Source organism: Crotalus tigris, unplaced genomic scaffold, assembly GCF_016545835.1.
Source record: "Crotalus tigris isolate CLP2741 ecotype Arizona unplaced genomic scaffold, ASM1654583v1 scf7180000017952.28453644438:3035480, whole genome shotgun sequence".
In the NCBI taxonomy this organism is placed as follows: Eukaryota; Metazoa; Chordata; class Lepidosauria; order Squamata; family Viperidae; genus Crotalus; species Crotalus tigris.
The window spans coordinates 1,721,081-1,748,969 of NW_024096741.1; the positions used below are offsets into that span (position 1 = coordinate 1,721,081).

Sequence of the window (27,889 nt, forward strand, 5' to 3'; positions counted from 1 at the left end):
TGCTTCTCAAAGTAATTTACTTTATAGAAGTGCTGAAATTAGGTTCCTGTGAAATCATGGAACAGATTGATCAAGTAATCTTTCAAGGATAGTGATAGGGTTATGAAATTATAGGCATTAACATTTTCCACATATTGTATAAAGGTTAACAAGTCTGTAGAGTACTATTATACAATTCCTATTAATGAGGTCACTTTGAAAACTCTTATCTGCAAGCTCTTTCCATTATTTGTGGTACCAAATTAGCTTAGAAGAGGTCTATTTTCTCCTTCAGTTTCTCTCCTGCATCAGAGGCAGCCCTGATGATAGTTAATAGCTCTGTTGCTCTTCTGAGAATAAAAGTAGTGTACTTTCTCACCTTGCAGGGTTTTTGTTTTGTTTTTCTTTGTTTTCTTGCTTGTCTTTTTCTATTATATAAAAGTCAAAAGCCAGACATTACTGAAGATATATTCTTAGCTCATTATAAGTACTAAAAAGCTTCCTTATGATTAAGAGCATTGTAAATAATCTATATTTGAAAAAAATCTGCTTTGCTGTTGCTTAAGAACTGAGATGGGCACTGGCAATCTCAATAACTAGCAGAAAGGACATAGGGATATTTGCAACATTCTCAGACTTATTTTAATGAAATGGAAAGGAAGTTCATATCAAAAGATCACAAACAGTTAGTAATGTAAAAAGGTACTGCCATTATTACCAACATTCTCAATCTAGAGGTCTCCAGTATAATCATACTAAAACTCCCACAATCTCAAATAGCAAAATCAATGATACAAATGATAGAAGCAGTACTCTAACACATCTAAAGGCACTGAGAGTGGACAAACCTTGTTTATTAGATTTATGCTTAGATTTTATCACTGTATGTCAGTCTCCAACTTTTCTGGTAAAGAAAGAACTACTTTTTCATTCATTCTTTTCAGTGAAATTATTTAAAATTAACTATTGACTTTTTGGCAGATGGGAAGGGCAAAGTCTGAATACAGTTTTATTTACAGGATCTATGATAATGGGCAAAAGTTATTTTCAAATAAACATGAGAAGAACTCTTGATAGTTCTTTTCGCTAAAAATGGCAAACAAAACTGGATGGGACACCCATATAAAAAGATTTGGGAAGCAAGGTTGCTTTATCCTCTCCCATCATTCTACTGACATCTCAGACAGATCTGAAGAAGGTGAGACTTTAGTATTATCCTGCTTCTCTTTTCAAAGTTAGCAAAAGTAGAGGAGAACATACAAGGAACCCTTTGTGAGGTGGAAATTATCTGTAGGGACATCCTGCTTTACTTACGTAAACTTCTCCCACAATTGAAAAACCCAGGATTCAGAATTGCATGAAGACCATGCAATTTACATTCCAATTTTGGCAAATGAAGAATAAGGAGAGAAGATGAAGCTTGTCAGTTTTTTATTTTATTTATTTATTAAATATATATGCCACCCATCTTGCTATCCCTGACGGCATATAACCATATGCTATCCCATTTCACTATCCTTTTTCATGCAATTCATGTAAGAGGAATGAATGACCGAACATGGCGTCATTGAACTAGTACTAGTTTTCCTTTGAGATTCTGGTTATGATGAAAGTTCATAGCTGGCTTGAAAGGTTCAAACCATTTCTTTCCAGGATGTAGTTGACAATTGGACAGTTGCCTTGTGATATTCACCCAGAAAGAACAACAGTTTTAGTTAGCAATGAAATTTGACCAATATTGTAGTTGTAGATTATTGTACAATTGCTGGCCCTCTGAAATCTAACTAGGAGTTTTTGGTAATTCATGTCCTGAGATTTTGCTTGCAATTTTTATGTAAAACGTGAGGTACCCTATTTTTTTTATCCAGGATTTTCAAAACAACACACAAAGAAAACCATTCAACCTTTATAGTTCTACAAATTGTGTATGGTAGTTGCATTTTTTCTGCACCTACCATACACTTCTGGGAAAAGATACGCTTTTACATTCTATCTATCTAGCTGTCTTTCTACCTACCTACCTACCTATCTATCATCTATCTATCCATCCATCCACCCATCCATCTAATCTCTCTTCTCCCTATCTCTATCTTCTATCAAAAGTCTGCACAAAAACATTTTCATGAAAAAAAGGATTTGTCAAAAAGCTGCATATATTAGGCTGTATTACTAATATTGGAGCATTGTGCTCAATACAAATAATTTCAAATTTTTGAAATAATTCTCAGTTTGAAAAACATTTATTCTATTGCAAACATTAGAAACTGAAATTGGCATATTTGTAAAAAACAATAATTAAAAAACTCGGAAAAACACAATCATATGGATGTCCATAAATTTAGGCATGTATCTGACTAAATTCTATAGGTGTACCCCTAGGTAGTATTTTACCTTTGCTGTGCTATTTTTTCAACAATTTTTCAAAATTCAGGTATAGGATTCAAAGTGACAGATACACCTATAGTTCTCAAATTCCTCAACAATACATCCAAAATACTAATGTGATCACAAGCCTCAGCCAACCTAAAGACTTTTGAATAGTTAAATGATAAATATTTCTTTGGAACTGAACTACCTTCAGACATTTCTGGGACAGCAAGTATATTTTTTCACTTTTCAAAAATGTTTTATAAACTTTTCATCTCATGTTATTTATATTTGTTTTTAAACATGGAGCACATAATCCTGCAACAGGACCCTGAAAACGGAATTATCAAAAAGTTTTCTCAAGCTTTCACTGTTTACTTCATCATTAAAAGGTACTATCCAGAGTGCTGGAAATGTAGTTTTAGCCAGCCAGTGAAACACACTGAATCTGAAATGGGATGAACTACATTTTGCAGTAGTTCAAAATAAATTAATTTATTAATATAAATTAATAATAAACATTTCACTAGGCACTGATATCCGCTAAGATGTAAATCATAATTATTGCAATAATAAATGAATATTACCTATTATATTAATCATTTCAATATGATTGTGTCTCTAATTGAAAATATCCTAATGTCAAATAATTCATCAGATATCCTTTTTCTATTACAAAAAGGCATCAATTATCTGCAGTGACTAATTGTCAGGCACAATAGTCTCTGAAAAGAAAATCCATGATAGACTGGTCTACAATCACAACTAATAAGAATTATTATTACAGTACTTATAATCATTCCAAAGAATAATTTAAAAATCCTAAAAACTTTTTTGTTGACATCATTTTTATTTATTAAAAAAATATAAAACAGCACTTTAGAAAGTGCTACTATTATAGCTGAACTGTACTGCCTTCTAAGTTGTGTTCATGTTTGGTACCTAGGATATATTCTTGCCCTCTATAGTCGCAAAGGCAAACCTCTGAATTCCATGAATAATTCATCTTATTTGCTTCACTTCATTATTTTGCTCAGGGCAAGATAGAAATTGGAGAAATGCTTATTTTCGGGGTGACTTAGGCTAAGGAAAGGCTAATAATCAGCACAAGACATCAATGGAAGAAAGTTCCTTTTTCAGAGAGAGGGCAAAACAACTAAGGAATTGCATTATAAAATCTAAATTGTACAAATTACAGTTTAGCTAAAACATTTTCCAATAGTTCAAAGAAATAACTTCTGTTACAAAAGCCTTTACCTTTTCCATGTTTTCTTGAATTTAGTAGGGTGTAATGCAATTTGCAATATTAATATAAGGCTGTTAAGAACTTAATATTTGACCTTTAAATGCTTTGTGACTCCAATCTGAGGTTGCCTCAAACCTCTATACTCTGAAGAGGTCAACTAAACAGACATCCAATATGCTAGGAACTTATTATGACTGTGCAAATCTTTTGAAGGAGGTGCTTTGCAATATTCAGGAAGACACAGGGCATATAAAGCAGTCATCTCTTTTCCCTGGTTCACCCAGCTGCTTTGCAAGCTCTTTCTGATTCTGCCTGCAAGAAAAATGAACCTAAATAATGCATGCAACAAATGAACAGCTGTTTCCAAATAAGCCATAGAAATTTTGAAAAAAACCAGCTGCTTTACTGATTCAAAGAAAAGTGCTTCGTAAGATTTCCTACTCATTGCAACGCATCTTTTAAAAAAGAACTTGCATATGAGTTTTATTATCACCATGAATATGCCTTATTCCTAAACATCTTCTGATATGTTACTGACATAGTGTGTGTCTATAATGACACATAATCTATTTGGGATAGCTAGACAACAGGAAGCTCAGAGTATCTTACTAAAATTATACTTATGACTACTGAATTTTGAAACAACTGTTCTACTATCCAAGGGTTTTAGAGGGTCTCCATCTGAGTTATGTATTTTTTTTAAAAAAAAAATTGAAGGCCAAATAGCTCAGTTTATCTTTAACAACCAGCATTTTTCAGATGTGTTGGGACTCAATTTCCCAGCCAGTAGGCAGTTAAATTAAGATACATTTGGAAGATGTCAAGCTATACTATACTGATTCCACTCCCTAGGAAGGGATGGAAACAGGAGTGAAAAGAGTGACTCCTGAGAGAAAGAGAAATAATTAAGCTTGTTACAGAGAGAACAAGTATATGCCTCTGCTAAAAAAAAAAGTATAGAGGAGATTTGTGTTGGAGATAGGGAGCACATCTGTTGAAATGTTTTAATTAAATAATGAGAAGAAAACAATTCTAAGGAAACATATAGCTTGTCTCCTTTTTAAAAAAGATTAAATACTTGCATGGCAATCTCTTTTACAGCTTTGTTTCTTATTTTCATAGAGTTAGCCCTGTTATTTTGTAAGTATACAAAGACCCAGCTCTTCGAGGAGCATAAGGCCAAGTACGGTCTGCCCCAAGACAAGTACCTAATGATCACCTAGCCGGCCACATTGGACCAGCCTGGGACACAGAGGGGCAATACTAATTTTTAGAGAATGTTTGTTGTGGGTGTGAGTATGCATGTAGATGAATGATGGCCCTGTTATGTATAAATTTTATTATTGTATTTAGGGCGTATGAATGTGAACATTTTTATTTTCTATGTATATAAATTGAGTGTGAATGTGTATTGAGTGTTTGGGGTATGAGAATGGTGGAGTCGGGGGTGGAGCCTGGTACCCCCTCTGCTGAGTGCAATAGCAAAAGTAGGGGGGGGCAGGACTTACCCTTGGGCTTGGTCTGTATGGAAAGCGAGTCCGGTCAGGAAGAGAGAAGGCTGGTCAGGGTGGGGGTACTCCGGGGAGGGGAAAAGGTCAGAGCATCCCGGTCATGACTGGGATGGGCAGATATGGCGGGAGCCGAGGGGCAGGCCATCTTTGGGGAACGAAGACTCGCTATGTTAGAGCGATTCCTTGTTCCGGCCCCTCAAATGGCTCATCCTGTAGTACTGGTGACAGGGGAGTACAGGGCCCTAATTGTAGGCTGCTGTTGCTTAATGCCAGGTCCGTTGTCAGCAAAGCCCCCCTTGTCCGTGATTTAATATTGGACAGCGGGGCAGACCTGGCATGTATAACCGAAACCTGGCTGGGCCCTGAGGGGGGTGTTTCCCTCTCGGAGATGTGCCCGGATGGGTTTGTGGTGCTTCATCAGCCTCGACATCAGGGCAGGGGTGGGGGAGTGGCAGTCATCGCTCGGAAGTCCTTGAGTCCTCGTGGGATTCCTGCCCCGGAGGTTGTTGGGTGTGAGTCCCTCCTATTGAAGTTGGGTTCACGGGTTCAGTTCGGCTTGCTGCTGACGTACCTACCTCCCAGCTGCGTTGCAACAGCCCTGCCTGCGTTGCTGGAGTCAGTAGCCGGGTTGGCGGTGGAGTTCCCCAGACTTATAGTACTGGGGGACTTTAACCTACCATCACTCGGCGAACGCTCAGAGGCGGCGCATGAGTTCATGGCTTCCATGGCAACCATGGACCTGACCCAGGTAATTCAGGATCCGACCCATAGGAGTGGTCACATATCGACCTTGTGTTTCTTTTGGGGCAATGGAGACATGATCTGGAATTAAGGGGAATAGAGATCTCGCCCTTGTCATGGACAGATCATTTCCTATTGAGGCTGGACTTCAGAGCACCACTCTCCCATCGCAGGGAGAGGGAACCGACTAGGTGGTTCCGCCCCAGGCGCCTAATGGACCCAGATCGGTTCCAGGAGGAGCTTGGGGAAATACCTGACTCCCTTGTCCACAACTCGTCCGGGTCCCTGGTTGTGGCCTGGAATGAGGCGGCGTCCGGGGCCCTGGATCGAATTGCGCCTTTGCGACCTCTCTGTGGTGGTGGTCCCCGGAGAGCGCCTTGGTTTACTGAGGAGCTCCGGGAGATGAAGCGCCACAAGAGACGTCTAGAGCGACGTTGGAGGGCCAGTAACTCTGAATCTGACCGATCACTATTAAGAGCCTATCTTAGGACTTATTTAGTGGCGATAAGGGCGGCAAAGCGTGTTCACTTTTCCGCACTTATTGCGTCCGCAGACTCTCGCCCGGCCGCCTTGTTTAGGGTGACCCGCTCCCTTCTTAAAGTGGAGGAGACGGAGGAACCCTTGCAGGAGAGAGCTGAGGAGTTTGTTCAGTTTCTTTCGGACAAAATCGCTCAGATTCAGAGGGACCTGGACTCTGACTGGGCAGTGCCAGCCGAGTTGCCAGGGGCTGGTCTTAGTCATATTATCTGGAGCGAGTTTGAGCCTGTGACCCCTGATGAAGTGGACAGGGCCGCGAGGGCAATGAATGCCGCCACCTATTTATTGGACCCGTGCCCCTCCTGGCTGGTTTCTGCCAGTAGGGAGGTGACACGAGGCTGGCTCCAGGCGATAATCAATGCTTCCTTGATGGAGGGGTCTTTCCCGCAACCTTTAAAGGAAGCGGTGGTGAGGCCCCTCCTCAAGAAGCCTTCCCTGGACCCAGCTGTTTTGAAGAACTTTCGTCCCATCTCCAACCTCCCCTTTGTGGGGAAGGTTGTAGAGAAGGTGGTGGCATCTCAACTCTTGCGATCCTTGGATGAAACCAATTATCTGGACCCTTTTCAATCTGGTTTCAGGCCCGGCTACAGCACTGAGACTGCTTTGGTCGCACTGACTGATGACCTCTGGCGAGCCTGGGATAGGGGTCATTCCTCTATCCTGGTGCTTCTTGACCTCTCAGCGGCTTTCGATACCATCGACCATGGTATCCTTCTGCGTCGTCTCGGAGAGGTGGGGGTGGGTGGCACCGTATTGCGGAGGTTCTCCTCCTACCTCTCTGATAGGTCGCAGTCGGTGTTGGCGGGCGGACAGAGATCGACCCCTAGGCGCCTCGATCATGGGGTGCCTCAGGGCTCGCTCCTGTCCCCCCTCCTTTTTAACATCTACATGAAACCGCTGGGTGAGATCATTCGGCAACACGGGGTGAGGTATCATCAGTACGCGGATGATACCCAATTATATATCTCCACCCCGTGTCCTTTCAGTGAAGCAGTCGATGTGATGTGCCGGTGCCTGGAAGATGTGAGGGTCTGGATGGGGGTGAACAGGCTTAGACTCAACCCTGACAAGACCGAGTGGCTCTGGGTCTTGCCTCCCAAAGGCCAACTGGATGGTCCATCTTTAGTCCTGGGGGGGGCAAACTTACCTCCCTCAGTGCAGGCACGCAACTTGGGTGTCCTCCTGGACTCACAGCTAAATCTGGAACAACATCTATCGGCTGTGGCCAGGGGGACCTTTGCACAGGTTCGCCTAGTGCACCAGTTGCGGCCTTATTTGGACTGGGAGGCTTTACTCACAGTCACTCATGCGCTTGTCACCTCAAGACTGGATTACTGTAATGCGCTCTACATGGGGCTACCCTTGAAGAGCGTTTGGAGGCTGCAGTTGGTTCAGAATGTAGCCGCGAGAGCGATTGTGGGCGCACCAAGGTACGCTCACGTGTCACCTATCCTCCGCGAGCTGCACTGGCTTCCTGTGGGTCTCCGGACGCAATTCAAGGTGTTGGTTATCACCTTTAAAGCCCTTCATGGCATAGGGCCAGGTTACTTACAGGACCGCATTCTGCCGCACAGCTCCCAGAGACCGGTGAGGTCCCATAGATTGGGCCTCCTTCAGGTCCTGTCGGCCAGACAATGTCGGCTGGCGGGCCCTCGGGGAAGGGCCTTTTCTGTGGTGGCTCCGACCTGGTGGAATCAACTTCCCCCCGAGGTTCGAACTACTCCCACCCTGCCGGCCTTTAAGAAGGCCGTTAAAACCCTCCTGTTCCGGCAGGCCTGGGGCTGATGTCCCCGGGGGGCCGGGATATGATCGGACTCACGGTATGACTGTTTTATTTTATTGTTTTATCATTGTTTTAACTTTGTACGCTGCCCTGAGTCCTTTGGGATTGGGCGGCATATAAACACTGAAAATAAATAAATAAATACAAACAGAAATCTTTTCAGGCAGTGCAAGATTTTGCTGTAGCAGAGAAGCTCAGCTCTCTCACTTAAAAAAAAATCATGCTGAAAAATGAGGATGTCACTCCTGTTTTCATCCCTTCCTAGGGGAATCAGTATTGCATTAGTGTCAGTTCAAATCTTTCCCCCTCCAGCATTTTTGTGTGTGCTTATATCTATGTACTAGATAGAGTGAAGGGAGATATCTCTATATTTTAATTCAGAATGGCTGCAAGATAAAAGAAATAACAATAAGGCCACACATTTTCTTCAAGGGTAGCTTCAAAAACATGGGGACACTTAAAATTTGAAATCCCAGTAGCTATATACTTTTATATATTAAATCAAACATTATACTGATTTAAAATTTCATCCACTATCTTCAGGAAATAATCCGCAATACATTCTGGCTGGCTATAAACCCTTGCAGCAACTGTCAGTCTAACACATTAATTGAAAGCGAATTCCATCACAATCAGAAGAGCTATGCCCAAGTATATATGTCTATTGCTTTGCATTAATAACTCAACAAAAAAAGTCATTATGCTTTAATTTGTCCCATCTAAAATATGCAATTGAAATGCTTTCAAGCTAGTTTCAGTAGGGGAGACATGATGGATATTAAATTTCTTATTAAGGTTACTGCAAGCATTGAAATAATAGTATCCATAAAATATTGGACCTCTCTAACAAGTCAGCAAAGAGGGCGAAGGGTAAAGAAAAGACACTATTGGTGTAGAAGACCAATTAGTAGGATAGTGATGCCAATAGCAGAAGTCTCTTGCTATAGATTCTGTCATTGATAGCTAAATAGGAGCAAAAAGTACATCCATCCCCCATACCATCTTCACATTTTTCAGGGAAATTTGAATGCTTCCCAAGGCTTACGTTCTTTCATAATTGCAGCAGACTGATTCTGCACCCCTGGAAAAATTCTCTTGACACAACTGCTTTGCCTAGTTGTTTGTATCTGTTCAGTTGATCTTTAAATCTTTTTCCATGTAACAATTTGCTCCTGAAAAACTCTTTAAAGAGAATCTTTTTGCTTTTTTCAGAATCACATTAACAATGCATAGGCATAGTACTCATCATAGGTTACAATTACAAAATCTGTTGACTTTGTGTTTTACTTCTCCTACAGCTATAAAATAGTTCAAGCTATTCATGAGGTAAGAGATGACCTTGCTGAACTCTTTTAAGCTCCTGATTTTTGCTTCCAGCAGCAATTCACAAGAGAAAAGGAATATAGCCCTATCCTATTCAGAAACAGAAGCCATATGACTGCTATTCCACAAGGCTAATTGCAGTTCCGCCTATGACAATGTTATACATTCAAGATTCACAAAAGGAGTCCAGATTCCACCATCATCCTTCTGTGCTTTGGTACCTCCTCAGATATTGGTGCTGGCACTCCATGTGACACTAAATCACATTATATAAATAAACAAGATTGTTTAGGACAGGTGTGAGATGCTCCCTTTGTCCAGCTCACTCTATTAATTCCTCTCATGACCCTGCTCCAACTTTTGGCACCTTCATACTTGTGAACATTATTTAGAAGGCAAGATCAGTATGATAGAAAAGTATCATCCCTTTTATCCTTTCCTTATGGCCAACTTGCTTTCTTCTCTTGTTAAAGAGGCTTGCAAATTTGGAGAGCTCCATAAAACTGCTTTGTTAGAGAAGACAGTTTAAAGGAAAAAATGCAGATATGAAGGGAAATATGATGTGACTAAACACATTATTCTCACACATACACACACCCACAAGTCCCAAATCTCTGTATGAAGTTTCCTTTATTCCTAGTTGCTGATTAGAGTGCAGACTTTCTTTGGCCATCAATAAGAGATGAGCCAATACTACCGCATTTTGGCAAAGTGTGCTGGATTTGGCTCAACTCTAAATTTTGAGTAAAGGCAAATCTGTAGTTTAATGAGGCAAAGCAGGATCCCCAGGAAATAGCATAAAATCGGACCTCAGTGCTTTGTGAATGATTCAGTGTATCAAGGTGCTGCAAATAACAAACTACAAAAACATGGGGGTAGAAGGAGGAGATGGCAGAGGAATGCAATGATTTGTAACTCCAAATCTTTCTTCTACTTAAAAAACACTTTATTGGGAACTCTATACTTATCTCTTTTTCTTGCAGATAGACAGATGGCTCAGAATTCCTCTGAGCATCTTGGATAAGAAATATGTGATTGCAATGAATATATTTTGAAAGCTGATATATATATATTGTGAGATTCACCAAATTTATTCCATCATTATATTTTTAAATTAATTTTCAGGTTTGACAACACATCTTGAGAGTATATTGTATACATTATAGGTATCAGCTGAGAAATGTGCATTTAATTGTCCACATTTTTCAGATTTATCACTAATAATAATATTTTAAATTAATATGCCACCCAAGTCCCAGTGACTCTGGGTGGTTCATGCTACCTTTCGTCAATTTTGGAATAAGAATCTTAGAACTTAACTCCTCTTAGCTCCTCAATTTAGGAGATATTATTCACCCCACTGAAATCCTGGCTATTTGAATGGCTGTTTGCACAGGGATCAGATTCAACACTCATTTTTAATTTTGCAGGACACATACAGTATATAAAACATGTTTTCATGGTTACTTGTGAAAAGCTGATGCAATGGGATAATCTCAGTTTAAAAATAAACTTTAAACATGTGTAAAGTAGACCTGATACGAGGTTACTTTGGATCAACTTAAATCTAAGGAAGTCATTTTAATACACAGAATTTAAAAATTAGTTTCATTTATCCCAAAGTATTTATTGGCATTATAGTCAACGTAAGCTCTTGTTATTTGATTTATTCAGTAGAGATACAATTGCTGGGTTAGGTTAGAGGTTTTAGAGGAATTATCCATAGCTATGAAACCAGTAACCTTTTTTGAAGGAAGATGATATTATTTACTTAACCTTTGGAATAATGCTTGAAAACCCTATCCTCATAAGAAGTAAAGAGTTGCATTAAAAGTATAAAATTCATTTCTTGTTATCTTAAAATGGAGATTATAAAGCAATAAAAAAGTGCTTTTATGTATCCTGGATATTCCAGAGAACGTTTTTTAACAGTGGTTATAATCACTCTACTACTACAGATTAAATTGGAAGATGGAACATGATAGCCACCTCTTGCTATTTTGTCTCTCCTTTTCTTTACTGTACATTGGACACTTGTAATACCTTACCAGCTCATTGCTACCCTCCTCATCGAAATCTTCGTCTATCCCATCTGTCATTTCTTCTCCGTCCCCATCCAGCCCTCCTTCAATAGGCTCTTCTGTAGAGTTGTCAGCATTCTCTGATATGCATTCTTCTTGGATCAACTCTATACTGTCTTCTATTTGTTTCTTTTGGATTTCTGGAATATATAAAATTATCATATCATTCCCCTTGCATGGCATTTTCAGAATAAAGGACTACTCATATAATTTAGAGCATATTTATCAATTAAACCACAGAGTTAATTAATTTAATAGACATTGATTAAATAGAAGAGAGTAGACAATATGTTAGCATAGGGGCCATTCTCTATCATCTGGAGACAATGAAAGTTGAGATACCAAATGGATAATAGTTGCATGTTATATTCTAATGAATAGTGATAACAGACAAGCAGAGATGAGCTTTGGAGAAAAATTGTATAATATTCTAGTTAAATCCAGTCCAAGGGGAAATAATTCTGTTAACTGCCATGAGTAAATGGTTGGAAAGAAAACAAAATAGTACAAAAAAAGCTATTGAACAATTTGGTGACCTCAAGAATGACAATGGTGACTAAAGACTAACTTCTTAGAAAAGGTCTATTTTAAATATGTTCTATAAGCAAAGACTTATTCATTTGTATACATAATAAAGGGATATAATCCCAGCTTCACTTTCACATATTTACAGTTATACCTTAGAGCAATTTTTTTTTATTTTGGGAGATAGGATTGGAAAAGTTGACATTTTATTTGCTCTTAAATCTTTGTTTTAAAATTACTTTTTTATTTTGGAGTAATTCAAAAAATTTGAATAGCCATTGCAAACATAAAAAATAAAAATAAAGCCTTCTTGTTATCCATTACTGCTGTTGCTGTTGCTAATAGTGGCATTGATTTTTAAAGAGATACTGAATTAAAGATTTTAGTAAAGGATACATAAAGGTATCTTATTTAGTTTTAATTGTGAACTGTTTCATTTTTGGATATTTCTTTCATTCCTTCTCTAGTTCCATTTTATTTTATTCTGTTGAATTATTTAGCTAACTTGTTCCCATTTTTTTATTCAGCTGGACTACAGAACAGTTTTTTTGCGCTGTCTTGCAAAAAGTCCAACAGGGATTAATTCAAAAATGTACAAGACATCATATGCTTTCTTTCTTTTTCTTTTTTCTTTTGGTAAAGAAGGAATCACATTAACATTACATGCATGTCTAAGTAGATGTGAACTCCAGTGAATCAAAATTTAATCTCAAATAAGCAGAAGAAACAGCCAAATGTTTTGGAGAAACCCTACTGAAGGACTGGCCTGTCATGAAATCTTTTCTTCTTGACTCCGTCAGTTTCATGAATCTGTTTAAATATTGTCTCCTCTATTCAGCAGTAACACTCAATAAAAGTACAGTTTTCCTATGACCGTAGATTATAAATACATCCAATCTGGATTGGTTTCCAGGACCAGAGGTTTAGCCTTCCAAGCTGGAGTCTTTGGACTCATGCTGGAGCCCATCCCCAGTGAACTTCTCTCTTACCAGAACATTCTGGTGAGAGAGAAGTTCCCTGAGGATGGGCTCTGACACAAGTTCTTTGGTTCCAGTGACTGACTCAGATTGGATTCATCCTGGGACACGAATATTTGTCTTAATTCATATATTTACATTATTACACAATGTGAAAGGTATGTCTGTCTTTTCTTCCATTTCATTGGCATATTCCTTACAAACTTTAAAACATGCTATAAATTTTAATATAGCAAGTTTCAAAATAAATTGCTTTTGAATTTAACTTTAACTTGGTGGATCATGATAAGACTTTTTAAGGTTTTCTTTAATTTTAGGTGTACATCTAATCCTAAAATTGAGGAAAATTTAAAACACCTTAATTTAAACTCAAAATTTTAAACCTTAAACATCTTAAAGCTTTCCTGGTACCCACCCCCAACCTTGAATAACAATATAATTGATTTTACAGTGGATTAATTCATGTTTCAATGTGTTACAAAGAGTTATAGACAATTTTCTTCTACCTGATTGAGCTTTCTGCTGCTTTTCAATCTTTTCCAGTCTTCCTAACAAAGAATCAATTTTTGTTTTGATTTGCGTTAATTCCTTCTTGATTGTCTGCAATTCATCTGATTTCACTGAAAGGGAAAAAAGAATAGAATAGCAAAAATAAAATGATATAATATTATTTCTTTTAGGAGGAACACATCTTTTATTAATCAAAGAATCCACTGCTAATAAACAAACATTTTTGGGAGGGAGAAATGGCACCTATACAACTAATTATCCTTGGCTATTTTTAAAACTAAAGAAGTTAGTTCACAATGTATGTATGAACTCACATTTTGCTCCTGATGAAGAAGCTCCACTTGATGTAGACCTTGATGTTCCTTTCATGGAGAAGATTCCTTTTCCTCTGCGAGTTGCTGTGACTGTTACTCGTGGGCGTTTCAAAGGAATCACAGCACGAGGTGGGGCAGAAACCCGGCTGTGATAATCAAATAACCTTAAGAGAAATAGAAATAGTTTGGAATGTTCAATTGTAATTTTATATTAGGTAGGATTTTGCATATTAAATTCTGCTCTTTCTTATGAGAAAACTGACCTTTAATATCTCAAAAGGTTTAATCAGAGTTATATTAGATTTCAAGAGTTCATCAATAAGCATATTTATATTTCATTATAATCAATGTGTTGCTGTTTTTTTCCATGACAAACATCATTACTAAACTGTCTTTACTGTAATGTGAAAATTTTTCTCTACATAATTTTATTTCAGTCAACTAATTATGAAACTCTTAAAAGCAACTCCACCTTCCCTTGCAGATGTGTTTGGACTGCAATTCCCAGTATTCTCAGATATCATATACATATAAAGAGCATATAACTGAACTGAAACATCTTCACAAATAAACAGAAGTACTTCTAACTCATTAAAAGAAAGATAAGAACTTCAAGTATTTGGGAGAATGATAAATATCTTTCCTTGATACAGTCCCATTAACTTCTAACTAAATGTTAACTATTTATGGGAATGAAAAGCTTTCCTTGCACTAATCATCTTAGTTTTAAATATATGGTTGTCATTAGATAATTATTACAATTCTGTGCATACCTTCTTGGAACAAGTTAGATTTGCTTATGGGTAAACATGTCACCAAATGATCTACATATATATGATAAATCAACCAGAGATGCCAATACAGAAATAATGTATTTCTGATTTATAGTTTATGTGTTTGAAAAATTTTGCAATATATCTAAGTAGCCTGGCTTATATTTTTCCATAATGGTACTAATATTCTGTACTAATATTTATATGTACACAGATTTCCTATCAGTTTGGCTGAGTGGAAACCTTGTCCAAAAGGTAAAACAACAACAGCTGACAGCTTATTAAATTGAAAAAAACAGTTTTACATATAAATAACTAATTATAAGTATTTAATTTATTTAAGGATATTTAAACTTAACTATAATTTAGATTATTAAAAATGTACATCAACATATACCTGAAGCAAGCTTATCCTGTCATCTAAAAAGCCTTTCTCATAGACCCAGTTCAACTTTCTCACAATTCCTGATGATTTCCTGAGAAAATTAATGCTCTCTTTCTTCCCAACCTCTTATAATAAATAAAAAATGCAGTTTATATATCCAAAGGCAGGAACAAAGATACACATACCGATTGTAGAAATCATCTCTGTAATAATCATAATCAAAGACATAACCACTGCAAGAAGAGCAAAGAAAAGTCCCATGAAGAGATGAGGCAAATTATATTAGTTAATAATAATTTGTAAGACATGAATCACAATAAGGACTTATATCTCCGTTTGGTCTAATAGTTAAGGCACCAGGCTAGAAACCATGAGACTATGAGTTCTAATCCCATCCCAGTCATTAAAGCTTGCTGGGTGATTTTGGCCAAGTCATTTGCTCTCAACTCAGAATCAGAATACAGTTGGAAAAGACCTTGGAAGTGTTCTAGTACAGCCCCCTGCTCAAGGAGGAGACCCTATACCATTTCAGACAAGTGACTGTCCAGTCTCTTCTTAAAAACCTCTAGTGATGAAGCAGCTACAATGTCTGAAGGCACTGGTTAATTGCTCTTGCTGTTAGGAGGTTTCTTCTTAATTCCAGGTTGCTTCTCTCCTTGATTAGTTTCCATCCATTGTTTCTTGTCCTGCCCATTGGTGCTTTGAATAATAGACCCCCCTCCTGTTTATGTCAGCCTCTCAAATAACAGAATACTGCTATCATGTCCCCGCAGTCCTCCTTTTCTCTAAAAAAACCCCCAAGCTAATTGTATAAACTTCCAAAATGAAGCATTTTTTTTCTTTTGAAAAATCCTGTTGAATAACACATCCCCTTTCCTCTCTTTCTATGATAATGAAAATAGAAAATAAGAAAAATAAGGATGAAGTAGGTGAAAACATAAACTTGAAAACCAAGATGGTAATTTTTCTGAATCATAATAGAAAATGACTGTCCTATTGGTAGTAACTGAAGAGCATAATATGATGCATTATTTGCCTAATTCACATCCGTATGCAATTTACAGTCTACAGTTATTATATATAATAATAGACAGATGCAACCTCCTTATTGCTTATGGAGTGATTACTGCATTGAATTCTTTTAAATTTCAAAATGTTGAGTTCCTCAGATTATCACTATGTGGAATTGTCCCATTTATTTGTAGACAGGCTTCACAGCAACATTTACAGCAAATGTTGCCAAAATGATGTGCACCTGATGACATCAGCACACAAATGCCATAATTATATGCTTACAACTTGATGTCAGACAAGTATGCAAATCACAGCGTTTGTCTTCACATTTTCCAAGCCCTACAGATGTGTGTACTTTAATTCTAAACAAATTGGTTGCTGAATTTTCCATTCATTTTGTTTCAGCCTTAATCCATTCATGCAGCAGGAATTAGAATTTTATCTGTTCTTTTCCATACCAATTTTGCCCAAGTAGAGAACTTGTAGAAGAATGACTTGATTAAATTAAAATGTTTTTTTCTGATTTGCCCAACTATTGTTATTTTTTAAAATATGGAATAATCTTTTTTAAAATACATTCATTTTATACAGATTCAAGAGGAAGCTTCCTTTGACAAAGAAAAAGTTACTTAGAATAAATTTGCTTAAATGCACATACAGTAAGTTTACAAATATAATGACAATATTTTGTCTTTTCTATAGTACCAAGAAAATGGTATTTATCCCACCTCATCCACAGCAGTCATATCTTTTTAATTAAATTTCCTATCCTAAACTCTGGCAACCTTAAAATGATAAAATGAGAAATAACATAAGGATAGGCAAACAAGGATGGGAAAAAAAGTTCTAATATAGCCAGCCACTGGCTAACATGAATCTTTTCTCCTATTATTACTATAAAGCAAGGTAATATAATAATATTCAGGAAAGTCTCCTTTAAGTTGGGCTCAGCTCCTGGTGAGTTCAGAAACGCATCCATGCACCAAAGTGCTTTGTCACTGCCTTCTTCTAGGATGTTTCCTGTCTTCCTAGTCCAGGGGTAGGCAACCTTGGCTCTTTTATGACTCATGGACTTCAACTCCCAGAATTCCTGAGCCAGCATGGCTCAGCTTGGAAACCTCTCCCTTTCCCCTCAGCATGGCTGGCTCAGGAATTCTGGGAGTTGAAGTCCACAAGTCATAAAAGAGCCAAGGTTGCCTACCCCTGTCCTATTCTAACCTATACTCTTGGATTTCTTGGATTTCCACCCAAATGTTAACTAGTTCTGACCCAGTTCACCGTCTGTGCATGGACACAGTCAGGTACCTTTGCAGCCCAAACTTCTTTTGTTGCACTAGGATGACAAGCTTTTCTCTATTATCAATATACAAAACTGCCACAAAACTGTGTATCTTAAAATATTGTTTTATATTTAACTGAACTCTTCTGAATGATTTTTCTTAGCTGTGGACAAAATTCATAGACAATTCTGTGAAAAATGGATAGTGTCTACATCTGTTCTTCCAAAGATGGCTGGGCGTGAGGTGTTGTATGTAGAGTTGGGACATACAAGCAAGTTAGGGATTTTACTGGTGTAGCAATCTCCTGTTGCTTAGCTAGCTCCTTTTCTGAGCTTTTCAACCTTGTGCTGGACCAAGTGGTAACTCCCAGGCTCTGTATGTTGGTGGATTTCTACCCTCATAACTATGGGTTAGGAAGAAGACAGTTGGCATGGAGCTGCAATGAAGGGAGAAATGCAACAAGTAAAATCCAACGATGTGCAATCAGTCTTCCTTTTATATAATAGAACTTTTCTTTTCTTTCTTTCCCTGTGCCATTTCCAGTACTTACTCTATCTGCTCTGGATAGTCCCCAATTTCCTACTTTGCATGTAAAAGGACTATAGAGAGATGAACAAGTTATCTTAATGAAAAATGCTCTCTTAGGTAGACAAATTAATTGGACACAGTCCTACGTAACTCAACCAAAATATATATTTTTGATGAATTTGTTAAAAGTCATAAGAATCTTGATTATTTTTGCTGCCAATGATAAACAGCACTTAATCTGCAAAGCTAACAGTAGTTGTAATTAATCAACACATTATAAAGCAAAACATAATGATTCTTTCCAACCTAAGTAAAGTCTCATTTGTTTTGCACTATTTAGTTCTTGTACATCAGCGGCGCCCAACCTTTTGGGCACCAGGAACAAGTTCTGTCTACAGAGGTTTTTCGGTGGACCAGAGGGGGTGCGGTTTTGCGTGCTGCCTGCATTCCGCGGATGGGGCTTTACTTATTTGCACGGCCCTGTTGCTGGCATATCACAGACCAGTGCTGGTCCATGGACCAGGGGTTGGGGACTCCTGTTGTACATGATTAAATATTCACACAAAGGATTCCATGAATGTCAGAGACATGAAAACTATTAATTCATCTACAATCATGCAATGTATTGCTCACTATATTATTTTGCTCATGGTGAAGAGCTGCAATTATCTCAGCTTGAATTTTGCAGAATTGTGCATTTCTATTTCAAGCAGAGAAAAGATAATAATCTCATTCTACTACAGCATATAAACACTTTTAGGAAAACTCTGCATCCAGAGAAAATGGACCACCATCAAATGAAACCCATCAAGATTATAACTAGAAGTTTGAATCTGAAGTCAAAATAAAGCCTAAGGACGTCTAATGCAAAACTTGTTACAATCGAGAGAAAGAGAAAATAGAAATGGGCAACATTGACTACAATAATTTATAAAGCCTTTTATTCCTGGTGTAAAAAGTATGTCCCTGGCATCCCAATTTTCTGTTATACTTTAGGTTCTGGCTCCTTGAGTAAAGTTGGTGCTCCATGGGACTAGGACTAAGGAGAGGCTGGCACCTATCTGTGAAAGATGCTTGGTTACAACTTTTGAACATCCAGCCACAGGAAATTTAGGATTTCGCGAATGGAGGCTGCTATTGCAGAAGTTCTTTCCTCTAGACCAAACAGATAAATCAGTTTCTTCTTCCAAAGCATAAAGATTTCAGAAAAAGTTTGCACTGCAGGATTTCCATCATTTTGACCTCTGGGTCTTTGAGATTTTCTTTATCTTCATTTTCTATAGGTTTAAAATATGCTGCTGTGGGAACATCAACGGGCTTTTCAGCATGTCCAAGGCTTCTTGAGGCAAAGTATACAGTTTGGCAGCTTGTTTGTCACTCTTTGCTTCTCCTAACTGATTTTAAGGACTCGGTTTCTGAGAAATATAGGCATGATGGGAGGTTAGTAGATATCAGAAAAGCTCTGCCTCCAATAGGAAGCCCTGAGGGTCTTCAAAGGCTTAAGATCTTGGAGTTTGTAACATCTGAAAAGAAATTTCATGTTACAGGAAAGCAAGAATTATTCTGAAAACAATAGCTATTTGCTATTGCCTTTGCTCCTTGATAAAGTTTAATTACTTTAATCTAAATATATATATACATTGCTTACTGGTGTACACCGCTTAGAGAGTGCTTGCACTTAAAGCGGTATATAAGTCTCATAAATAAATAAATAAATACTTGGAGATGCAGTTTCTGGGAATTCCCAATCAAATTGGAAAATTAAAGTCTCAGATCAACTGGAGGGGTGCTATCTAATGACATAAAAGGTAAATGAATGTATTTATAAGAAAATTACATGAAGGATGCTTCAAAGTAGCAGCAGTTTTCCAAGAAATATGCCAATGTTTCTAAGAGCTGGCATAATCTAATTTTATTTCATATTGATGGCATTATTATTACTATAACCTCACATATTATATTGCTGTTTCTCCAAATGATATCTTCCTGATGTATTGGACAGTTCTCCCAATACAATTAATCATCTCTCCAGCCAACATGATAAAAAAAAATTATACTAGGTCTGCACTCAGCTGGAAGAACTGATGAGATATTATACAATGAATTTGCTGAAACTCCTAATCAACAGAATCTGAGCACTGTCTGAAAATCTGTAGTTTAGTGCATTACACTACTGGACAAGTCTTTTAAGCAAGATAGAGGCACGATTCTCTTGTGAAAACTTGTTATATTCTTTCCTGTTAGAGCCTTCCAATGATGTGTCCTCCAGATGTGTGGAATTTCGCATAAATCTTAGTTAGCAAGCATGACCTTTGGGAACTGAAATCCATTACATCTGGATAGCACTTGATTACAAAAAATTACTCTAAAATGACAATTCAATTCTCTTAGTGGTATAGGATTAAAGCTAAAACCCATTCAAAATGGAACACTGATTTCCAAATACACAAAAATGGACTAGTTTCATCCTGATGATGTACACTTTATAACTGAATCCTTAACAAGATATTTTTTTCACCCACAAGGTAAAGATGTCAACTTGGAGAAGGCTGATTTACATAATTAAAATTAAGCAGTATAAACATCTAAGTTGCAGATTCTTCTAGAACCATTTCATTCCAAAAATTGAAATGTCCATTTGATCACAATTATCTTGCTAAGGAAAGGAAAGAATAAAATTGGAAGTGGGGAAAATGTTTTTAACTTGTATGTTAGCTCATTTCAATCTAACATCTTTCCACAGCATCTGTTAAGTGTATCTGTCTGGCTGTTGTTTGTTCATTCTTAAGCATAGTTATTTTGAGGTATACATCAGAAGCAATTAAAATATATGTATAAACAAAAACCCTAGAAACCACCCACTCTACCTCTACTGGTAATTACAGACTTCCCATACCATTGACAGATTTGACAATCTGTTTTTTACAAAACTAAATTGGAAGATTATTTTTAGTGAGTTTTGGTCAGCTTTTCACTGAAAAGTTTGTTGTTCAGAAGATCATCTGCAAGAAAAGAGCTGTTATATGTATTAGGATTTCTGTCCAAGGAATGATGAGAATGCAGTTTCACAAAGATCCAGATTCCATATCCATAGACTATATAAAACCACTACAGGTAGGCCTCGACTTAAGACCAGTCATTTAGTGACTGTTCAAAGTTAACAATGGTGCTGAACTTATAATTGGCCCTTGCCAATTACTGCAGTGCCCCATCATCATGTGATTTGGCTGCTTGACAACCAGCATTTATTTATGATGGCTGCAGTATCCTGGAATCATATGATTGCCTTTTGTGGCCTTCCCAGCCGGCTTCTAATAAGCTAAGTTAATGGGGGAGGCCAAATTCACTTAACAACCACAGCAAAGGTAGTAAAATTAGGCACAGTTACAAAATGACTCACTTAACAACCACGCTGCTTAGAGATGGAAGTTCCAGTCCCAATTATCATAATAAGTCGAGGACTATCTGGTATTTATGTTATTTAGGTTGTGATAACAATACTGATAAATAATCAGGATCTCTGTTGATTCTTTGATATGCTATTCTTTAGACATGAAAGCAATTGGAAACAATACTATATCATTATTATGTATATAGGCACTCCAATTGGGACTTGAATTTTGATTATAAATCATGGTGGTTATAAGTCAAAGCCCTTGACTGGACCCAATTTTATTACTGTTTTTGTGGTGGTCATTAAGTGGATCAGTTGCAGCAACCACAATTTGCTGTCCCATGACCATGGAATGCTGCAACCAGTCATAAATGTGGGCTGGTTGCCAAACATCCAAAATGTGGACATCTGACTGTGGGGGGGGGCACATTTTACAATTGCTGTATGTATGTTTTATGGGTTGGTCATAAGTCAAGGACTACCTGTAACTGAACACTTCTGAAAAAGATAGTCTGCCTAAATTATATTTTTCTAATCATTACTGAAGATTCTCCAAAAGTAAACGAAATGCTACCACTATTCCTCTGAGTAGATGAATGCTACTGAAAGATATAATTATAGCTATTTTTTTCTAAAATTAAATCAAAATGTTCTTACTCACCCAACAGAAAGGAAAGGTTCTTTTGTTTCAAGTCTGTTAAATAAAATAATAAAAATAGTTAAATTTCCTGAAAAAATAATAATGCATGGCACAAGGTTTACACTGTATGCTGTAGTTACACAAGATAAAGACCTTATATTTTCCAGGATTCACGGTCTCACAAAGGCCCAGTATCCCAACAATCCAAGTTAACATTCTGGAATGTGTGAGTGCCTTTCCTCATTTCAGAACCATGATTTTGAAAGGAGCAGCTTGTATCTGGTCCCCTCACAAGATATAAATATTTTTTTTGCACTGCTTAGAGCTCTTGGAGCCTGGAGACCTTGACTATGACTATGGAGCTTCTCCTCATTCTTTCAATTTCCTCTCTTCCTTACAATCTCTTCACTGATAATTTTTTTCCATAAAATTATTTTCTTGTTATCATTGCTAGATCTGTCATTTCCCAGATCAGCTTCTCCAATCAGCAGATAGCCTTGGCTTGTCCATGGTGCCATCTCAGCTGCAGTTTGTGAAGTCCTTCCTTCCTTCCTTCCTTCCTTCCTTCCTTCCTTCCTTCCTTCCTTCCTTCCTTCCTTCCTTCCTTCCTTCCTTCCTTCCTTCCTTCCTTCCTTCCTCCCTCCCTCCCTCCCCTGAAGGACACTGCTTTTTTCTATGGAATTACAATTTAAAAGCTGCTTGCTAGCAGAGGTAGAAATAACTATTTCTGTTGACTTGTTCCCTATGACCAAGAAAATCCAGGATCCTGTCATTAATTTTGAAAGATACTTCGAAACAGTCTAATATTCTAATTTATCTCTCTGGGCTATTGTGAGGGTCAAAGAGATCTTGAACTCTTTGGTGGAAAATGAAATATAAGTAACTTTTCCTAGAGACAATCAAACCAACACTTTTAGAGATATATGATAAATGATAAGATTTCACTAGGTTGCTAATAAATGCAACTGGGTATGCATTTCCTTGGGAAAAAAAGAAGATATAGTTTATGTGTGATGGCCTTTGGATAAAACACTATAATTAAAAACTATTTGAAATCCATTCTTATGAAATGAGAATCAATTTGCTCAAAATATGGCTGCCCTTAGTCTGACCCTCTTTGAGTGTAAATGGTTTCAAGAGATTTGTAGTGATACAATAAATTATTTCAAAAAAATCTTAGGCAAGAGAGATTATCTATTGGCATTTCATTTAAATTGTTCTTTAAATTAATAATTTGGTGTTATGAAGCTAAAATAAAAATGTTGAAGTCAAATTGGTATATGAGAGTATATACTCTTAGGGTGATATTTATGCATGAAATATCCATGGTAACTCAGCAACACAACTTTCTCAGCATTCTTCATGAACAGCAATACTACATAATTTTCATGCTATTGTTACCCATCTCCCTTTTAATCTAGACCAGTGTTTCTCAACCTCAGAAACTTTAAGCTGTGTGGACTTCAACACCCAGAATTCCCAAGTAAGCATTAAAATTGGATTGAGAAACACTGCACTAAAGCATTAATTGCTAGACCCCGCTATAGATTTCTTTTGCTGTTTCTTTTGGAACCTGATCTATAGCTGCTTCTGGCCTCAAAACACATTTGCCTCTCCTCTTCTGGAGGAGAGAAATACATTCATTTGTTGTTTTAGCTTGGCTTGATTCAGATCTGATCTCTGACTTTTTCAATTAACCTTCAGACCTAAACTTGCAGGGCTCTGGCAGCATCACAGGATGATCTGTAGTACAGCAGAATTGGGCAGAAACTGTTGAGCTGGAATTTAACCATCAGTCCCTTCCCTGTTTTGTTGTCCTCTCCTTTAGCTATGTAAATGATCATCTTTATGAAGCAATTATATGCCATTCCTTCAGTTTGGAACAATAATAACTGATTTAATAAACATTTCAGTAATAACCATAAACTTAATTATATTGGCCAGCATCCCTGTTGTTATTTAGGGTATATGAGAAGACTGTATTGAAAAAATATCAGGAGAATTATACAAAAGCCTTATTTTATTTTTCCCTCCACTGGATGAATTAGGTTAGGGTATCTAAATTATCGATGCCAAATCCAATCTGTAAATCACATGGAAATGGATCCAGATATTCAATGTGTCTGGGGTGAACATCTGCTCAAGTACCTTTATTATTATTTTAGTGCAAAAGATTGGAGGGGTTACTTAGAATACAAAATCATGTGAAAGTTGATGAAATGATCTGATGCTAGGATGTTTATTGTGTTATAAGCTAACAGATGCATTCCTGAAAGTTTAATAGAATAGCTGCTTGGAAGACTCTTTTGAAATACCCCTGGCTACAGAGGCCCATTGGTCAGCAAAGGTCTTTGTATATTGTTTTAAACTGTAGAACTTTTTTTAATGTAAAATTGCATCAAAATAAATTGTTTCTGAGACTCAGTAACCCTGGGAGCTTTAAACAAATAGTACCTATACTAAAAGCAGTTGCCTAGAGACCCAAATAATTCATATGAGCTCTCAAATATTCTTTCTTCTAAAATGAAAAGTGCAAAAGAGAGGTCTAAAAGGTGAAAGAGGTAGCTACTAGCAGTTGGTCACTATTTCTTGCCTAGTTAGCAAGTTGTCTAACATGTCTATGCCACTCTTACTCATGAGTAGGTAAAATAAATAATAGCCTCCTATCAGGCAGTTCAAACTTATGTTGAATTGACCTATCTCATGAAATGTTTGGAGTGCAGAGTAACTAACTGAAATTGCATTGCTTCAAATATCTGAATGTGTGGCCGCAACTCTGATAAAACAAGATCCCCTATCGCACATAGAGATTTCACTCAGGTGACAAGAAGCTGAAGCTTTAGATAAGAGCCATGTTGGCACAGTGGTTAGAATGCAGTATTGTAGGCTAACTCTGTCCACTGCCAGGAATTCAATCCTATCTGGCTTAAGGTTTTACTCACCCTTCCATTCTTCTGGGGTCAGTAAAATAAGGACCCAGATTGTTGGGAGCAATATACTGACTTTGTAAACTGCTTAGAGAGGGCTGTAAATCACTAAGACGCAATATATAAGTCTGCTATTGCTATTATTTAATTTGTAAAACATATCTTTAATGCTTGAAATCAGCCAAACTCTAGGCAATTTGCAGAAATATCAATCTTATTGCTTAATAAAGGGCTAAGGAAATGGTGCCAGTGGGCATCCTGTATATATGATTTAGGTGGAGAAGTCCTGAAAAGGATGAAAAAAACATGGCAAGAGAGGTTTTGGATTGAAACCAAGCTGCAAGTTCTAAAAAAAAAAAAAGAGAGAGAATGCTAACAGTTGGCACCATTTATTTCTGGCAAGACTTCTCTGCCAAGGGGCATCCGAATGGTCAGATATTCAAGCAAGGGAGAATATTTTACCAAGAAACATTCACTAAAAACTTCAAAAACACTTCATAGGTTTGTTAATCAATCGGTCTTCTTACCTGTAGAGAGCAGAAAGTGGTCGCTTAGTTCCCAGCTTAGGTCTGTATGGTTTTGGCTCCCCTGCCATATTAATGTCTGAAAATAAGCATTAATCGAGAGAGATAGGGAGATCATATGTAATAATGTATAACATTGGCGGGAGTATTATAGGGACAAATTATCACTTCAGTTTCTCACACTCTATATTCTGATTTATGCATAGATCAGACCTTAAGATCTAGATCTTCAGGCCTAAAAAACAACATGATTTTTAGTTTCCAGGAGAAAGTGGTGCTACAGATATTTCATGTGACTGCCAACATTGTCATTTTTCTCAAAAGCACACACAAAATTCACTGCTAGAGACATATCTTTGATAAAACATTCAGAACAAACCTAATAGATAAGAGTCTCTATTTTTCACTTTATAAACAATGATATAAACTTTATATCATTAAATTGTAACTTTACCTGTCAATAACTTTGACCTAGAATTGTATGATTATTATTTTGTTTCCTTCTAATAGTTCTATTCAGACAAATATTTTTTGGCAAAGAGAAAATATTATCCTCAAATGGGAAGAAAGATAGAGAATTACACAAGGGAGAATAAGCACTGGCCACTTGCTTATAAAAAGTCACAGCATAATAAATCACCCATAATAATTTTCTTACAAGCAGGAATTTTAAAGGGAGTTCTCTTAACTACCTTCCCAAAATTAACAAATGGACTATAATATTAGTTTCTCTGATATTATTTTAACCATAGGTTTCTATAATTATTTATTATTTTTTTAAAAAAGGGGAAGAATAAAAAAATAAAGAGATGGAGATGATGCATAATTTCCTTCTATGTCATTTTGAATAGTGAGATGGACAGCACAAAAATAAATAAATAAATAAATAAATATTAGAAACATTCCTTTCAACTAATATTTGTTGAGTTTGTGGTTGCATTTTCAGGTTCCTTTATAACTTGGGACAGTATATGATTTCACATGAGCCTAATTAATAAGTTATATATAAGTTAATATATATTACCATGTGAAGAGTTTAAATTGGTTGTTTATATTTACTATTGTTACAACAGTAATTGTTACAAATGGAACTTTATACTGAAAAACTCTAAGAAAACTTTTTCATCAATGCAGAAGTACCCAGATTAATGGGTGTTCCTCTACTGGCTGATGATATGAAGAAAGAGACAAAGGGATTACTAGATGAACAAAACAATTAGTTTCCTTGGCTATTATGAATGTCACATTCCTATGCAACAATAACTTGGAAAAGATTTAAATAACAGATTTAAATCAGCACGGTTAGGTCAAGTCAGGAAAAGGTAGATAGTATCTTAACTCAATAGTGATAAGACCTTTCCAATCTCATTTGCTGCAGTTTCTAGACCTTAGAACAGTGATGGCGAACCCATGGCACGGGTGTCAGAGGCGGCATTCAGAGCCCTCTCTGTGGGCACACACATCATCACTGGGTTTTATAAAACCTTTTCACTTTAGGCCTCCACCGCCGTGTACAAGAAAACAAAAAGATTCAACCAGTCAATTTCAACTTCTCGTGAAAAAAAAAAGATCTTGCAAAGTTGGAATTGATTGATTGAACTTTTTAGTCCCACCCAGTCTGTTACCATTGCAGCCATGCCCAGCCAATGGGCCACACCCACCCGGCACTTGACAATGCATAAGTGGGTTTTGGGTTGCAGTTTGGGCACTCAGTCTCTAAAAGGTTCACCATCACTGCCTTAGAAGATTGAGACTTCATTTATATCCTCCAACAAACATGAATCTGAGTCTTTATTCAGCTTTCTGTATAGATTTATTCTTTGTGTACTGTATAAGAACTCTAATGTTTTGATTCTCATTACAAGTCACTAGGAAACATTGGCGGACAGTAAGAGATTGCTATATTTAAATTTGTTCTTGCACTCACTGTTCTAAAAGAAAATGTATCATTTGAATTTTCTCCTTCTGAACTTCTTCATTTTTCATTTATCTACCTCCAATTTATCTGGTTTTGATTCTTCACATTTCTATGCAAGCCATGGTTAAGATATAAAACCACTTTACATATTAGTTATTGTTATCCCTGAAATAAGAGGCTTAGTCTTCTTCTGTTGGACCAATGTCCTAATTTGCACTACATAAGATATTGCTGTATATTATTATCTACTGATTGACATCCTCAGTTGCCAGTTTGTTTGTCTTTGATATGCCCGGTTTAGATAGTTTTTAATTTGGTTGCAAACTGCCCAAAGTCATTTGTGAGTTGGGTGGGCATACAAGTTGAATAAATTAATAATGTAGAACTTTGTATTTTGTATTGTATATTCTGATTTGTGGATTGAAAAGTTGGACTTAAGAAAAATGTTGGTATGATTTCTAAATAGAGAACTAACATTTGATTTCTAAAAGACATTTTGCCTCATCAAAATATGCTTTTTAAAAATTATGTGGGGGATTTGTTTGACTAAAGCCACACAGTTATGAGATTTTTGCAGGGTAATTTTAATTAGCCATATGATACACTGCATTT

At 37.0% G+C, this 27,889-nt stretch overlaps 1 protein-coding gene across 8 annotated transcripts in view; it reads right to left on the reverse strand.

The window, feature by feature from the left end:
• RALYL (RALY RNA binding protein like) overlaps positions 1–27,889 on the reverse strand; it is a 212,935-nt gene that overhangs the window by 2,744 nt on the left and 182,302 nt on the right. For 5 of the 8 annotated variants that reach the window (XM_039345484.1, XM_039345481.1, XM_039345483.1 and 2 more), the window contains 7 exons: positions 25,363–25,438; positions 21,930–21,962; positions 15,238–15,285; positions 13,895–14,058; positions 13,577–13,690; positions 11,536–11,708; positions 359–407 (listed from right to left, as the gene is read on the reverse strand). In XM_039345484.1, the coding sequence (XP_039201418.1) occupies positions 359–407; positions 11,536–11,708; positions 13,577–13,690; positions 13,895–14,058; positions 15,238–15,285; positions 21,930–21,962; positions 25,363–25,438 (657 nt within the window). The other 3 variants (XR_005556943.1, XM_039345486.1, XM_039345487.1) reach the window with 3 other exon arrangements.